We start from the raw sequence: 16,116 nt of genomic DNA on the forward strand, positions 1-16,116 counted from the left end.
CCGAAGGCTTATTGTGACATGTGATTTTTGAACTTGGGAGTTATTGATGATATTTAGATTTTTTTTTTCCTTAAATGCTTTATGGAAATATTGATTAATAAGTCACGTGAAAACCATATAAGTTTTACCCATATGAAAGGCACACGTATTTAGTGGTGAGCATTTCACAAACACTTCTAGAACACTTTCTTGTTTAGAGGAACATTCTGAAAAATAATTCAAACACTTATAGAACACCTTCAACTATTGGAAATGTAACAGTTTCATTATGCAAAATACAAACTCCTTGATTCTAAATCATGCTTATATAAAACATTCTAAATACCTTAAGAGGAATTTTATACATAAATTGTTAATTATAAAAATCTACAATCTCGCAATTCTAATAAAAACCTACTCTAATAATAAATGTCTAACATACATGAAATAGAATTCAGCAATTTTCCTTTATCTTAAAAACAATAGCACTATATGCCAGCTGAAAAACAAACATGTGTGATTGACAATGAAAAAACATCAAGGTGCATATAAAATGACTTATAATCATATCAAGAATAAACTAGCCACTTATATAATTAAGCACAACATTTCAAATACTGTTCATTTTATAAGCATCACAAACAAAGTATAATAATCACATCACACCATCATTTGCACATCATATGCAATTTTTCACATAAGCATATTAACCAAACAAGTCATGCATACCAAAGGTAAACAATTTATATGAGAAAGTTGCATACCACAAAAGATGGAGGTTCTAAAGTACTAGTGTTTAACTAATGGATAATCTAAAATCAAAGATATCATCGGTCCACTCACTTTACTTTTCTTGAAAGTGCAAGTTGCACGCAACTTGAATTAGAACACTTCGACTAAGAGTAACAGCAAAGGTGTCAAAGAGGAGAAGATTAAAATGTTCTTGGAAGAGCTCCTCAGTAGGCCCCAATATGCAAACCTGGGAGACAGTCTTACCCTGGTAAATCTTAACTCCTACAAAAGCCTCCAAATGAAATAGAAACACTCAGGCATTATTAGTCTTCTCAGTCTTTTTTCGTCCCAAAATGCCGAGGACTAGCTAAGAAAGAGGCGAAAAGTACCGCTGCAGAAGAGAATGCATGACCTGACGTGAAATCCATAAACAGTTGCATTTGAGAGGTGACCACTAGTGCTTTTCCCTACTTTGATAGGATAGGAAGAGAACGAAAAGATGAAGAGAAGTAAATGGTTAAGTTCGAGGATAACCGGTCTCCAAGATAATAAGGAATAAACATGCTAAAAGAGTAATCTTATTTCTGCTATCTTATGGCAATACAACTTACGAATTTATAGAAGATGTGCAACTACTTCCCACTTTCTCGACTCACCTTAACTTCGTAACGTGACTTGTTCAAAATAAAAATTTACGTAAATGAAACAAAGTTATTTAACTAATCCAACTAGATATGCAACAAACTATTCTAACTAATCCCACCAATTATGCATGACTAGACAGACAAGTAACACAAGGGTTCGAGAAGTGCAGAATGCTCAAATGAAGATGGTGTTGAGTGTAGGTGATGTATAGCATGGTATCTCTCTCTCGGATACTCTCACATCTGATTCAAAACTAAATTCCATCTTATATGCTTCGGCGAAGGTAGTATAAAGACCAACCAAACCATCTCTATCTCGTTCAACCTCTTCTTATTCGACTAGGAGTCAACTTAAATTGAACCACACGAGGAGACCAACAAATTTAGCATGGCATCCATTATCTCTTTGCCAAGATATAACATTCCTCTGAAAACTATTTCTACTCTAATCATTTTCCTGCTTCAACTTCTCCCGGACCGAGCACGCCGGAGTAGTAGCAGGCCCGCGGTACCGGCTGTTATTGTCTTCGGCGATTCCGTCGTCGACCCCGGGAATAACAACTATATCGACACCCCAGCCAAGGGAAACTTCCCCCCTTACGGCAAGGATTTCCCCGGGCATGAAGCTACCGGGAGGTTCTCCAATGGAAGGATCACTCCGGACATGATGGGTAACAGGGCGAAATTCTATATAGAGAGATATACGATCTATACCCAGTATTTTGCTTTTATTATCGTTAACACTCTATCACATAGATATTTATCATTTGGCCCCAAAACACCTTGTGTTAAATATAACTTGACAATTGTTGAAGGAATAGAAAATGTTTCATATGTAATTGTTAATACAAAAACTAAATATCCCTTTTCATAAATTTTCCTACTAAGGACAATGATTCCTTCTTAAAGGTGGTACCTTGGTCATAATACATATGTAGTAAATTTAACTCAATGTTTTTCAGGCACTAAAAGTAAAATGCAGTAGTCCAAGTACAAATACCTATATACACTAAGATGTTAATAATAATAGAAGCGAAGAATATGGTGTTTTTATATATACACAAGTAGGTAGCTTCTATTTATGCATTCATTTGTAAAGCCATGTATTTAAGCTCTATACAGCTTCTGCTCTTGGGGTGAAGGAGTTGGTGCCTGCATATCTTGACACCAGACTTGTAGATCAAGACCTTCTCACCGGAGTAAGTTTTGCTTCGGCTGCATCTGGATTTGATCCTCTTACATCAACAATAGCGGTATGCCAAATATATCTTATTTCATTTCATAACCTGCGTTTCAAAAATTAATGGGTGCTTCTTCTTTTTTTCATTGTTTTTATGTATATCCTTATAAAGATATACTCTTCGAAACACTTAGATTTTTGTATGAATACTCGTTAAAACCATTAGTTTTTGTATGGATATATACCTTCGAATCTAAATAATTGTTTAAATTTCATCTTTACTATTATTTGCACACATTCCTTTCAGTTAAGAGTATTCAAATTTAGTTCCATGAAGTTGTGTAGTTCTGGACTATGGTAATGTGATAAAGTTTATTTATGATGGAAAAAATTACTTCTGATGGGAGGAGGCAATTTAGGATTTACTTAGAAAAAGTACTCGTCTTTTTCAACTATTAAATTAGAAAAAAAATTTCTCATATACATCTAATATTTTTTGAGTTATGACTGCTTTGTTTCTTTCTTTTAATTCCAGTTGGCCATACCAATGATGAAGCAACTAGACATGTTCAAAGAATACAAGGAGAAATTAAGAAAAATTGCAGGCGAAAAAAAGGCTGCAAGCATCATATCTGAGAGCCTATACATGGTGTGCTCAGGGAGCAATGATGTGGCTGAGTACTTCCTTGATCCTCTTAGGAGGCCAATAAAAGATATAGCAACTTACAGCGAATTTTTGATGCAAACTGCTTCAGGCTTTCTCCAGGTGACATCGGTTCTACTTGTATTTGTTTAGTAAGAGCTATAGATATTGATATCACACAGAACTATAAACAAATTTCAAAATTTTGAAATGCTACCCCTCTGAATTCTCCTATGTTGTAGTAATTTTGTGATTAATTTAAACTAACCAATCTCTAATAAAACAGTAGCTGAGATAGACATATTTCGTCAAGGATACTGTGTTTACTATTTAAAATATCTAAAATACTCCTCCTCCTTTTTTCATTTGGCATAACTACTAGCCCTAATGGCTGACATTTTAAGTTAAATTGAGATCTAGATTGCCTCGAGCTGTTTCATTTGATGGAGAGAATATGATTGAAGAAAAGTGAGTTAGGGAAGACAAAGTTTCTCTTATTTAGATAGAACTTTTAGAAGAGAATATTAGAGAAAGCGACAAAAATTGGAATCTAACGGCCACCTTTTTTTTTCTCTCGAATGGTAAAGAGGAAAGGAGGGAAAGGAAGAAAAATGCTGAGTCTTTCCTTCACTTCTTTCTTTCGTACATCAAAATAGGAGGAGCAAAATTATCGATATAAATTGTTGTTAAGATTGAAATTGGTTAAATGATAGATGTCAAGATTCTTAGATGACTATTCTGCTTTCTGTAGGAGTTGGTCAATCTTGGAGCAAGAAGAGTTGGTGTCACCGGATTGCCGCCAATTGGATGTCTACCATCACAAAGAACTCTTGCAGGAGGAGTCCTCAGAAGGTGTGCTGCCAATCGTAATGATCTTGCAAAGAAGTACAATGAAAAGTTGAAGAGAGAATTAAATCGGCTTACTGCCAAAGATTCAGGAACAAAACTCATATATGTTGACATGTACTCAGTCTTACTTGACCTAATTCAGAAACCCCAGAAATATGGTAAGTTTTACTATGAGTGTAGCAAAAATATAAAGTTGAAGTTTGAAAAATACCCATCATATACTTCCATGGTCATTAATTTGTCTTCAGATTGACTTCAGCCATTAACTTCCTAATCAAGTTGAGTTTTCTAAGGTTTTTGTACACTGAATTGCAGGGTTTCGAGTGTCAAAAAGGGGTTGTTGTGGGACAGGAACATTGGAGGTTGCAAAACTGTGTAACAGATTATGTCATGTTTGCTCCAATGTGTCAGAGTATTTGTTCTGGGATAGCTACCACCCAACCGAGAGAGCATACAAGATCATTGTGGATAAGATTATTCAAAGAGATCTCCACTTGCTACTCTAAGAAGCATGTATGTTTGAATTAGGCATAATTATTTGAAGTGAATCAATTTTCATCAAACTTTTTTGTTGCTTTCTCTGGTGATAATTAATTAGGAGGCCTACCTTCATATAACCTCCAAAGTTCTATCTTCAAGAGCTACCGCAGAAAACAATGAAGGGATTGATTCCACCTTTTATAGATATACTGTAATTCGAAACTTATTTTGAAGATAGTTTTTGAATGTAAATTAACATCAATAGGTGAAAGACATTATAAGGAAGAAAACTACTCAAAAGCACGACATGCAAAAATTTTACGTGGAAAAACACCCTAGTAAGTGAACGTAAAAAATCAACGATTCTTTATCTAGGATCAAATCAAACATTATAATCAATCAGCAATTACAAGATGATTTACAGACTGCCTATTGATATGCATAACTATATTTGTAATAACTTGTATGATTCCGTTGCTATGAGCTTCCTCTAGTTGGTTTGAAATATCAATTACCCTCGAGATTATTAGCTTGTCTTAGTGACCCTTAAGATAGCAACAATCACAATGTCTACCAAGATGAAACCTCTAAGTAGCATCAGACAGAAACTTTTACTGTTGCTCCTAGTTACAAGAAATCTGCAAATGAAACGTTATCCATGATCCTTGTGGTCTCCATTTTGCATTGATTTCATAACTTGAAAATAGTAACTATAGGTATTGTTTTGTTTTTTAAATTATGTATAACAAGTTCGTAAACACGAAATGCATTGAAATTTGGTGTATAATCTAATTTCAATATTAGATCAAGACATATATATATATATGACTTGTAGAAGAATGATCGTAAGAAGAAGTTTTAAAAATGAAAGTAAAATAAAGTCAAAACAGTATGGTTCAGTTTCTATAGGTTAGGTGCACACCCATAATATCTGATTGGAAACCCTCATATAGCTTAAGTCTTCTCTAGATCCAACTCTTAACTAATAGAATAAACAAAAATACTTTTAACTAAGAGAAATATTGGAAACCTAGAATATTAATATTTTTGTGTACCAAGTCTATGGGCACACAAACCTTGCTTTTGGCTTGCCCTAGATCTTCCCTAGCCAAGTTGAGTTACTTCCAACACCTAGGCCCATAACTCGTGAATCCTAGGTGACAATTTCATGGAAGGACTCAACCGTAACATCCAAGCTGTTATGTAGGTAACTTGTCCATGTTTTCTTGCGGACGTCTTCGACACAACTACAGTAATAAAGGAGAAGCTTTGGGATGACCAACCTAAAAAAGCACCATTAACAACTGCAAATGAGAGGGGCATCCCTCAGCCACACACGGCTACAACAGACGAGCAGGATCTAGATCCATCACATGCGATTACGGTTGACATTTGCTAGTAAGTTTGTGCATGGGTTGGTTCGACCATCGGACTAAATGATGCGATTCTCATCTTGAGAATAAAGGTGAACGAAAGCATGGTGGATTAATATGTCTGAACTGAGTCCAAGTCCAAATTAGCGTGAGTCTTGAATTATATGAATTTATAGAATGTCTAATTTCTAGAAAATATCTATACGACATATGGAAAATATGAAACTAGAGAAGCTAAATTAGCAATTTTGTGATCTATGTTTTTGGTATTTAGCCTTGTTCAAATTTGGACTCTATTTAGTAGGATCATCTTATTAGTTTGATTCTAGTTTGGTTTTAGTTATCTTAAGACTCTTTCTTGTATTTCCTATAAATAAGGCATTATGACTCGTATCTTAAGCATACATTGAATTATTGAATAGATTACCTTTTTCTTATATATATCTCTCTATTTCTCTTAGCTCTGTGTCTCTTTCGTCTCTAACTTCTCCATCCTCGTTTTTCTTTGTCTTAGTCATCTCTACTTTCTATATGGTTCTTGTTGTTGCCCTTACTACTACCACAGCCCAATCATGGTCTTTAGTGATCTACCTCATCATCAAGCTACCACCACCATCTCTTACCTAGCCACCTCATCCTACTAGACCTCCACTCCATCATCACCTCCACCCCACGACTAGCCTATATCTCTGATCTCATCATATCTTCATACCTTGCCGTCTTCCACCATCATCCTCATTAGCCCAAGCTATCTATCTATCGTATCTAAATCCTAAATCTTTCTTTCACCAAGTCAAGCCCTTCTACAGCCATACATAGGGTCCAAGCACCATCAATCGACATCTCTCAATCCCTAGATGCACTACCTAAAGTTCTGTATGCACCAGTAAAACAAATAAACCGAACTAGCTCTTCAACCCTTAGTTTGCACCTGCTAGGCTCAATGCGCATTGCCTTTAGACACCGAGATTGATAAAGCTAGCTAGGTGCACACCCACAAAGCCTAATGCACATTACATCTAGAATAGCCTATTCGAAGCCCTATTGCTATCTAAGGCTAATTTGGTTGCTATCCTTTGTTGGTTCACATCATTAGTGGTATCAAAGTTGGTTGGATCGCATCATGCAACAAATTTGTCGAAGTCAAATTCTTACCGGACGAAAAGAAATTGATGTAAGAAATTTGCATATTGCCTTATTCGAATGTTCATCACAGTATACTTCTAAATCGGATTTAGATTTATGTTATAGAGTCCATGTTAGACTTATTTTTAGTCCTAATTGAGATTATACTCATAATATATCTTATAGTAAGAGTTTTATATCTTTTAGAGATGTCTTAGAGTATGAGTTTTATCTTTTAGAGTTGTCTTAGAATAGAATTTGTTTATTAAATTTGTTTTAGATTAATAACATGTGTTAGAAAAACTATGCTATCCATTTATCATATCTTATCCTATCCTTGAAGAGAATAATTTGATGACCTATTCCGATTGTGTCAGTTTAGTATCATAGCCTAATCGAGCAATTTTCAATCTATAACTATAAGTTCCAACTCTGGAGAGAATTATGGAAAAAGTACATGATACAACAATAACTTGATGAAATTCTATTCAACTTAGCACATTAGGTATCTAATATCTCTCATCAATTTAATTCTCTTAATGTCTACATGAATGCCCTCTCTAATTAAATTTTTAGAGATAATTATGCCAAATGAGAGAATAAGTTAATAGTGGAACTTTAACTACTAGACATAATCTCTCGGCTTTTCCCAAGAGGCATATCCTTACAAGCCAACAGTAGGAAGAATCTAAAGACTCGTATACCAATATAGTGCCATGAACATGATAATTGACTATGGCATTGGCATGAATGCAGCCCCATAAGAACAAGTGTAGAAGCTGTAGTTTCTAATGGAGAGATATTTGCAGCCTTATTGACTCAGCTGGATAAATGATACATCCATCTCATCCATGCATTGTTGCTTGATGACAATCTCCTAGGGTAAGGATGTCAAGTAATCTATTTGGTGCGATGTTATTCCCATGAAAGCATGCCATCATATTCTTTTAAAGAGATCTTGGTTATATGATACAAATGTGCAATATGCTGGGTTTAAAAGTAATGAAGGGTTCTCGTACCAAAGATAGGCTATGCAACGATTCCCTCAAGATCTGGATGTGTTATAGGAATCAGTTCGGGCAACCGTGGGAAAATATTCGTCAAATATTGTCCGATAGTCATACATTACAAAACCAAGTGGATTAGATTCGTAACTTCCTGATCCACAACTTTTGTATTTATGCCTTTTGCATATTCGAATTGAAATTGGGATGACAATACGAAATAACGTGAGTGATGGTGGTGGTGACGAGTGAAGTGGATGTTAGGGTTATGGATGGGTATGGAGATGCAGATAGATGGTGGATGTGATTAAGAAATATAGACGAAGGGAACGAAGTGGTCGAGATCCCAAAGAAGAGGGGTGACTCAACAGACGAAGGAGATTAGAAGTCAGGAGAAATCTTGCCAATGGTAGAGGTGGAAGGATGATGAAGAGAGAGGAGCAAGAGAGTCTAGAGAGAAGATAGGAGATAAGAAAATCAATAATTCAATAGCATAATGAAGTTGGCTGCCATCCACATATTTATTGAGGCTAGCCAACAAATTTAAAAACAATATGTAACCCTAATTCTAGAGGATTCCGACCGATCGCGTTCGAACACACTAAAAGACGTTCTCTGTATGTGCGAACGCGATGCAGGCATTCGAACGTGGGTGTTTGAACTCGCCCGACCACGTTCGAATGCACAATATGCATTCTCTGTATTTGTGAACCTGATGTAGGTGTTTGCAAAGGCATTTAAACGCAACCTATAGGAATTTTATTTTAATGAAAATAAACAACTAACACAATAAGAAAAGATCCTAACTAAGTGTATCAGCCCACCACGCTTCCCCCACCTTGTTCTTAAGGTGAAAAGTTAGGAAAATGCTCCAAAATGTCAGTCTTCAACTCCCCTATCGTCTCATCAGATGGCTTGCCAAGCCACTCAACTAGAATTTCCATCTCCAATCTAGTACCATGTTGTCGTTGGTGCCTAACAAGGACACAAACTAGCTTTATGATTTCTATCTCCTCAAATGGCTCAAGTAGAATTGATCCAATGATCTCATGATCTCCAATACGCTCTCTCAGCAATGAATCATGGAAGACAAGATGCACTCTCGACCCCTCCGGTAGCATTAAACGATATGCAACCAGACCAATATGCTACGGCGCCTAAAACGGACCAAAGTAGCGATGTACTAACTTTTGGTTACGCATTGGATGCAAGGTCACCTGTCAATACGGCTGTACCCTCACAAACACCCAACTACTGATGTCGAACTCCTGCTCCCTATGGCTACGATCATAAACTTACTTCATACAATTTTGAGCAAGTTTAACATAAGCATGCAACCTCCTCAATGTGGCATCTCTATCTATCAACGCTAAGTCCACCTCCGTCTGATCTGCAGATGCCACTGAATCATAAGCACGTAACGTCGGAGCCGTGCGTCCATACACCACCTCAAATAGAGTTATGCTAATGCTGCTATGGTAGGCGATGTTATAAGATCACTCTGTCTACAGTAAAAACTCCAACCATCGTCTCGGCATCTCTTCAACAAAGCACCTCAAATACTGCTCAATGTCTCGATTAACCACCTCGGTTTGGCCGCCCGTCTGTGGATGGTAGGAAGTTAATGGCTGAAGTCAATCTGAAGACAAATTAATGACCATGGAAGTATATGATGGGTATTTTTCAAACTTCAACTTTATATTTTTGCTACACTCGTAGTAAAACTTACCATATTTCTGGGGTTTCTGAATTAGGTCAAGTAAGACTGAGTACATGTCAACATATATGAGTTTTGTTCTTGAATCTTTGGCAGTAAGCTGATTTAATTCTCTTTAACTTTTCATTGTACTTCTTTGCAAGATCATTGCGATTGAGTCCTCCCTTGTCGGTGTGCTCTCCATAGGTCTCCTTATTAATATCATCTTTCTTATTTCAACCATTAATAGATGTCTGAGGTTCGCCTGCTCTAATATTACTTGATATGTTCTTGTACCAAAGATAGGCTACGCAACGATTCCTTCAAGATCTGAATGTATTATAGGAATCAATCCACACAATCTTGAGAAAATACTTTTCAGATATTTTTCAATACTCAAAAAATTACGAAACCAATTGGGTTAGATTCATAACTTCCTGATCTACAACTTTCATATTTACGCCCTTCGCAGATTTGAACTGTAGTAGGGAGGAAAATACAGAATAACATGGGTGATGGTGGTGGTGACGGGTGGAGTGGATGTTAGGGTTATGGATGGGTATGGAAATAAAGGTGGATGGTGGATGTGGTTAAGAGTTGTAGACGAAGGGAACGAAGTGGTCGAGATCCCAAAGAAAAGGGGTGACTCGACAATCAAGGGAGATTAGAAGTTAGAAGAAATCTTGCCAACGGTAGAGATAGAAGGATGGTGAAGAGGGAGGAGGGAGAGAGAGTCTAGAGAGAAGATAGGAGGCAAGAAATTAATAATCCAATAGCATAATAAAATTGGCTGCCATCCACATATTTATAGAGACTAGCTAACAAGTCCTAAAATAATATGAAACCCTAATTCTAGAGGATTCCCGTAGATCGCGTTCGAACACGCTCGATCGCGTTCGAACACACCCAAAAGCTCCATCTCTGTATGTGTGAATCCAATGCAGGCGTTCGAACGCACAATATGCATTCTCTGTATTTGATAACCTAATGCAGGCATTCACAATGGCGTTCGAACGCGACCCTTCCTGCATTCGAATGCGACCTACAGGAATTTATTTTAATAAAAATAAATAACTAATGCAATAAGAAGAGATCCTAACTAAGTGTATCAATATGTATGTATGTATGTATGCGATCCCACCTATATATTTAGGATGCCATTGGCCTGACCAATTCAAGTAATAATATTGTAGTGTCTCGCTAGTCATTATTTCTAAGTACCTTATTGGGATTATTGTGCTCTTGATTATCGGCTAGACTTTATAAACCCCGCTCTTATACCAAATTGCCAAATAAATTCGAAAAATAGTCCATCAATAATACCATAGGAAGTACCCAACATATCTCTGAAAGGATTTCGAATAGAAGGTGCTTGTCCTGAAACACACCTATGGAGGTTGCAAGGCTTAAAATTAATTAATCAAGCAAGATGATTCTAAACATATTGATACTACTTTTTATACAAGTTGTGTCAGTAGTCTCATGTACTTGAGAGCCACAATACCTAATATCTTATTCGATCTCCATTAACATTTTGAGCAAGTCTACGGAATCATCAAGAAGTCATTCAAATAGAAATTCAAACATTATACTTATCTTTAAAGCTTCACAAAATTTGGACTATTAAATGTGAAGAGCAATCATCAACGTAAAGTACTCTTGTAGTTCTAAAAGGAGAAGAGTATATGTTCTCACATTGGCACTTTTTGAATCCAATCTTGAAGAAATCATTATGTATGGACACCTTTTACATTAACTTAACTAACTACTCTAAAAGTTCAAACTGCTAGATTCTAATAATTCCTGTATTATAGCAACCTAAAATTTCATATCTAGTTAAGTAAACTTTTAAACTTTTAACCTTGACTGCAGATAATATTTGAGAACCAATTACCAAACTATGGAATTTACTTACAAGCTTAGGTGGTTGATGCTACCTAAATGGTTTTGTCCTAGTGGACTTCTAAGAGAACTGGTGTCTGTAATTGTTGCCGGTCATAGAGACAAGCTAACGATCTCGAGGGTAATTAATATTTCAAACCAAGTAAAGGAATGCTACAAATCAAGTTTTGAACGATCTAGACGTAATAAATTATTAAATTTTTATAAGAGAAAGCCTCGGAAGTCATGGATCTAATGACTTTAGTTTCACATCATTCCGAGATTGGAGTGAAAAGATAAAATTAAAATAATAGAGAAAGGTTAAAAATTGATAGATTAGTAATTATCTGACATTGCGGCGGTTGTCGGAGGGTGGTGGACAACCAAAGGTGGTGGTGGATGGCTGTAAGATAGGATGGCTCATAAAGGTGATGATGACTATGATTTAGAGGTAGAAATAGCGTTCTAAATTAGATCTATTCGTAGAAAAATAAATGGTTATGGTTAATTTACTTTTACTCCTATATTATCTTACTCTGACTCCTAAAAAGAAACTCGAGATTAAAATAATTTTTCAATCCTTAGACGCTTGGATGAATAAACAAAAAAGCACGACCTCTTTATATATAGAGGTCGGGTATAATGAGTCTTAATCGGACTAGCCATAAAGGCTAACACGACTCAAAATATGACTTGCATTAGAGGCTTACACAACTTAATTAAACTTGTCTTAGTGATTTATATGACTTAATTAGAATTGCCTTAGTGACTTACATAAAAAATAAATATACACTAATTGAAAAATAAATAGATTCTCAATCCATCAAGCACAATGTCCTCATGATGCGATCCGACCTAACCAAGGAGAGTTTTGCAAGTTATTATAAATATAGTCATGCATATCAATACGTAGTCTGTAAATCATCCTATGATTGCTGATTGATTATAATGTTTGATTTGATCCTAGATAAAGAATCGTTGATTTTTTACCTTCACTTACTAGGGTGTTTTTCCAAAATTTTTGCATGTCATGCTTTTGAGTAGTTTTCTTCCTTATAATGTCTTTCACCTATTACTGTTAATTTACATTCAAAAACTATCTTCAAAATAAGTTTCGAATTACAGTATATCTATAAAAGGTGAAATCAATCCCTTCTTTGTTTTCTGCGGTAACTCTTGAAGATAGAACTTTGGAGGTTATATGAAGGCAGGCCTCCTAATCAATTATCACCAAAGAAAGCAACAAAAAAGTTTGATGAAAATTGATTCACTTCAAATAATTATGCCTAATTCAAACATACATGCTTCTTAGAGTAGCAAGTGGAGATCTCTTTGAATAATCTTATCCACAATGATCTTGTATGCTCTCTCGGTTGGGTGGTAGCTATCCCAGAACAAATACTCTGACACATTGGAGCAAACATGACATAATCTGTTACACAGTTTTCCAACCTCCAATGTTCCTGTCCCACAACAACCCCTTTTTGACACTCGAAACCCTGCAATTCAGTGTACAAAAACCTTAGAAAACTCAACTTGATTAGGAAGTTAATGGCTGAAGTCAATTTGAAGACAAATTAATGGCCATGGAAGTATATGATGGGTATTTTTCAAACTTCAACTTTATATTTTTGCTGCACTTGTAGTAAAACTTACCATATTTCTGGGGTTTCTGAATTAGGTCAAGTAAGACTGAGTACATGTCAACATATATGAGTTTTGTTCCTGAATCTTTGGCAGTAAGCCGATTTAATTCTCTCTTCAACTTTTCATTGTACTTCTTTGCAAGATCATTGCGATTGGCAGCACACCTTCTGAGGACTCCTCCTGCAAGAGTTCTTTGTGATGGTAGACATCCAATTGGCGGCAATCCGGTGACACCAACTCTTCTTGCTCCAAGATTGACCAACTCCTACAGAAAGCAGAATAGTCATCTAAGAATCTTGACATCTATCATTTAACCAATTTCAATCTTAACAACAATTTATATTCATAATTTTGCTCCTCCTATTTTGATGTACGAAAGAAAGAAGAGTAGTGAAAGAAAGACTCAGCATTTTTCTTCCTTTCCCTCGTTTCCTCTTTACCATTCGAGAGAAGAAAAAAAGGTGGCCGTTAGATTCCAATTTTTGTCGCTTTCTCTAATATTCTCTTCTAAAAGTTCTATATAAATAAGAGAAATTTTGACTTCCCTAACTCACTTTTCTTCAATCATATTCTCTCCATCAAATGAAACAGCTCGAGGCAATCTAGATCTCAATTTAACTTAAAATGTCAGCCATTAGGGCTAGTAGTTATGCCAAATGAAGAAAGGAGGAGGAGTATTTTAGATATTTTAAATAGTAAACACAGTATCCTTGACGAAATATGTCTATCTCAGCTACTGTTTTATTAGAGATTGGTTAGTTTAAATTAATCACAAAATTACTACAACATAGGAGAATTCAGAGGGGTAGCATTTCAAAATTTTGAAATTTGTTTATAGTTCTGTGTGATATCAATATCTATAGCTCTTACTAAACAAATACAAGTAGAACCGATGTCACCTGGAGAAAGCCTGAAGCAGTTTGCATCAAAAATTCGCTGTAAGTTGCTATATCTTTAATTGGCCTCCTAAGAGGATCGAAGAAGTACTCAGCCACATCATTGTTCCCTGAGCACACCATGTATAGGCTCTCAGATATGATGCTTGCAGCCTTTTTTTCGCCTGCAATTTTTCTTAATTTCTCCTTGTATTCTTTGAACATGTCTAGTTGCTTCATCATTGGTATGGCCAACTGGAATTAAAAGAAAGAAACAAAGCAGTCATAACTCAAAAAATATTAGATGTATATGAGAAAATTTCTTTCTAATTTAATAGTTGAAAAAGACGAGTACTTTTTCTAAGTAAATCTTAAATTGCCTCCTCCCATCAGAAGTAATTTTTTCCATCATAAATAAACTTTATCACATTACCATAGTCCAGAACTACATAACTTCATAGAATTAAATTTGAATACTCTTAACTGAAAGGAATGTGTGCAAATAATAGTAAAGATGAAATTTAAACGATTATTTAGATTCGAAGGTATATATCCATACAAAAACTAATGGTTTTAACGAGTATTCATACAAAAATCTAAGTGTTTTGAAGAGTATATCTTTATAAGGATATACATAAAAACAATGAAAAAAAAAGAAGCACCCATTAATTATTGAAACGCAGGTTATGAAATGAAATAAGATATATTTAACATACCGCTATTGTAGATGTAAGAGGATCAAATCCAGATGCAGCCGAAGCAAAACTTACTCCGGTGAGAAGGTCTTGATCTACAAGCCTGGTGTCAAGATATGCAGGCACCAACTCCTTCACCCCAAGAGCAGAAGCTGGACCGAAGAGTCCAAATCAACGTGAATGCATGGCATCAACTCTACCACCCTATTCTTCGCTTTAATATTATTAAGACCTTAGCATACAATTATTTATTATTCTACTCCTACATTTTACTTTTATTATCTCAAAAAGATTCTGATGGATAGTTACCAGTAGGCAAATTTGCTGAGGGATATTTTTAGGTGTTTTAGTCTTCATATTTACCAATTAATTCTCTATTCCGTCAATAATTATCTGGTCAAAATTAACTTAACGTGTTTTGAGGCAATGGAAGGAAAACCTCCCGGGGTAAATTATATATTCCAATATAGAATTTTGCTTTCTTACCCATCATGTCCGGGGTGATCTTTCCATTGGAGAACCTCCCGGTAGCTTCATGCCCGGGAAAATCCTTGCCGTAGGGGGGGAAGTTGCCCTTGACTGGGGTGGTAATATAGTTGTTATTCCCGGGGTCGACGACCGAGTCGCCGAAGACGAGAACAGCCGGTACGGCGGGCTTACTACTGATCCGGCGTGTTCGGTCATGGAGAAGTTGAAGGAAGAGAATGATTAGAACGGAAAGAGTTTTCAGAGGAATATTATATCTTTGCAAAGAGATAATGGATGCCATGCTAAGTTTGTTGGTTTTCTCGTTGGGGTTCAATTAAAGTTGACTCCTGGTCGAATAAGAGGAGGTTGAACTAGACGTAAATCATAGTAAGTACGTCAAGCTAAACATCACGTACACTCAATATTTGCGCATTCTGGACTTCGGAGTCATGCATAATTGGTGGGATTAGTTAGAATAGTTTGTTGCATATGTAGTTGAATTAGTTAAACAAGTTTGTTTAGTTCCGTTGTCTTTTTGGTTTGAAGAAGTCACATTAGGAAGCTAAGGTGGGTTGAGAAAGAAACTATAGATCTAATCTCCCTCTCACAAACTAAGGATGCTCTCCCACTTTTTTCACAACTATTCTCTAAGAAAGAAACACACCAAAGGTGTTAATCTTCTCAAAGAGTGGATTTACAACGAGGATCACAAAAGGAAAAAAAAAGGAAGAGAGAAGAAATCATGTCCAGACGAGATCTTCACTTCTGAGAGAGTTTAAAGATTTGGAGAACCTTTTTTAGAAGTTTCAAAATGAACAGATTCGGGTCAAATTTTGTTCTCTAAA

General features: G+C 35.9%; 2 protein-coding genes across 2 annotated transcripts; one reads left to right on the forward strand and one right to left on the reverse strand.

Moving 5' to 3' along the window:
* The first annotated feature begins 1,590 nt into the window (after window positions 1-1,590).
* On the forward strand, window positions 1,591-4,590 carry LOC140761460 (GDSL esterase/lipase At1g20120-like). Its single transcript, XM_073098791.1, has 5 exons — window positions 1,591-2,026; window positions 2,478-2,608; window positions 3,071-3,301; window positions 3,930-4,185; window positions 4,343-4,590. Exons 1-5 carry the CDS (start codon window positions 1,744-1,746, stop codon window positions 4,531-4,533), a joined length of 1,092 nt encoding a protein of 363 aa, XP_072954892.1. The 5' UTR covers window positions 1,591-1,743; the 3' UTR covers window positions 4,534-4,590.
* An 8,078-nt stretch (window positions 4,591-12,668) lies between these two features.
* Window positions 12,669-15,611, reverse strand: LOC140761473 (GDSL esterase/lipase At1g20120-like). Its single transcript, XM_073098806.1, has 5 exons — window positions 15,290-15,611; window positions 14,825-14,955; window positions 14,133-14,363; window positions 13,243-13,498; window positions 12,669-13,085 (listed from the first exon to the last, which is right to left on the reverse strand). The coding sequence occupies exons 1-5, from the start codon at window positions 15,570-15,572 to the stop codon at window positions 12,895-12,897; spliced, it is 1,092 nt and encodes a 363-aa protein (XP_072954907.1). The 5' UTR covers window positions 15,573-15,611; the 3' UTR covers window positions 12,669-12,894.
* Window positions 15,612-16,116: the final 505 nt, after the last annotated feature.

The sequence above is a fragment of the Typha angustifolia genome, chromosome 6 (assembly GCF_048772165.1).
Source record: "Typha angustifolia cultivar Huaian chromosome 6, ASM4877216v1, whole genome shotgun sequence".
Lineage (NCBI taxonomy): Eukaryota > Viridiplantae > Streptophyta > Magnoliopsida > Poales > Typhaceae > Typha > Typha angustifolia.

Bases quoted from the DNA above. Each gene is read 5' to 3' on its own strand.
- LOC140761473 (XM_073098806.1), bottom strand. From the start codon at position 15,572: ATGGCATCCATTATCTCTTTGCAAAGATATAATATTCCTCTGAAAACT. The intron at 14,956-15,289 runs GTAAGAAAGCAA...TCTTCGGTCCAG, and splicing joins GATCACCCCGGACATGATGG to CTTCTGCTCTTGGGGTGAAG. The intron at 14,364-14,824 runs GTATGTTAAATA...TTTTAATTCCAG, and splicing joins CTCTTACATCTACAATAGCG to TTGGCCATACCAATGATGAA.
- LOC140761460 (XM_073098791.1), top strand. From the start codon at position 1,744: ATGGCATCCATTATCTCTTTGCCAAGATATAACATTCCTCTGAAAACT. The intron at 2,027-2,477 runs GTAACAGGGCGA...AGCTCTATACAG, and splicing joins GATCACTCCGGACATGATGG to CTTCTGCTCTTGGGGTGAAG. The intron at 4,186-4,342 runs GTAAGTTTTACT...ACTGAATTGCAG, and splicing joins TCAGAAACCCCAGAAATATG to GGTTTCGAGTGTCAAAAAGG.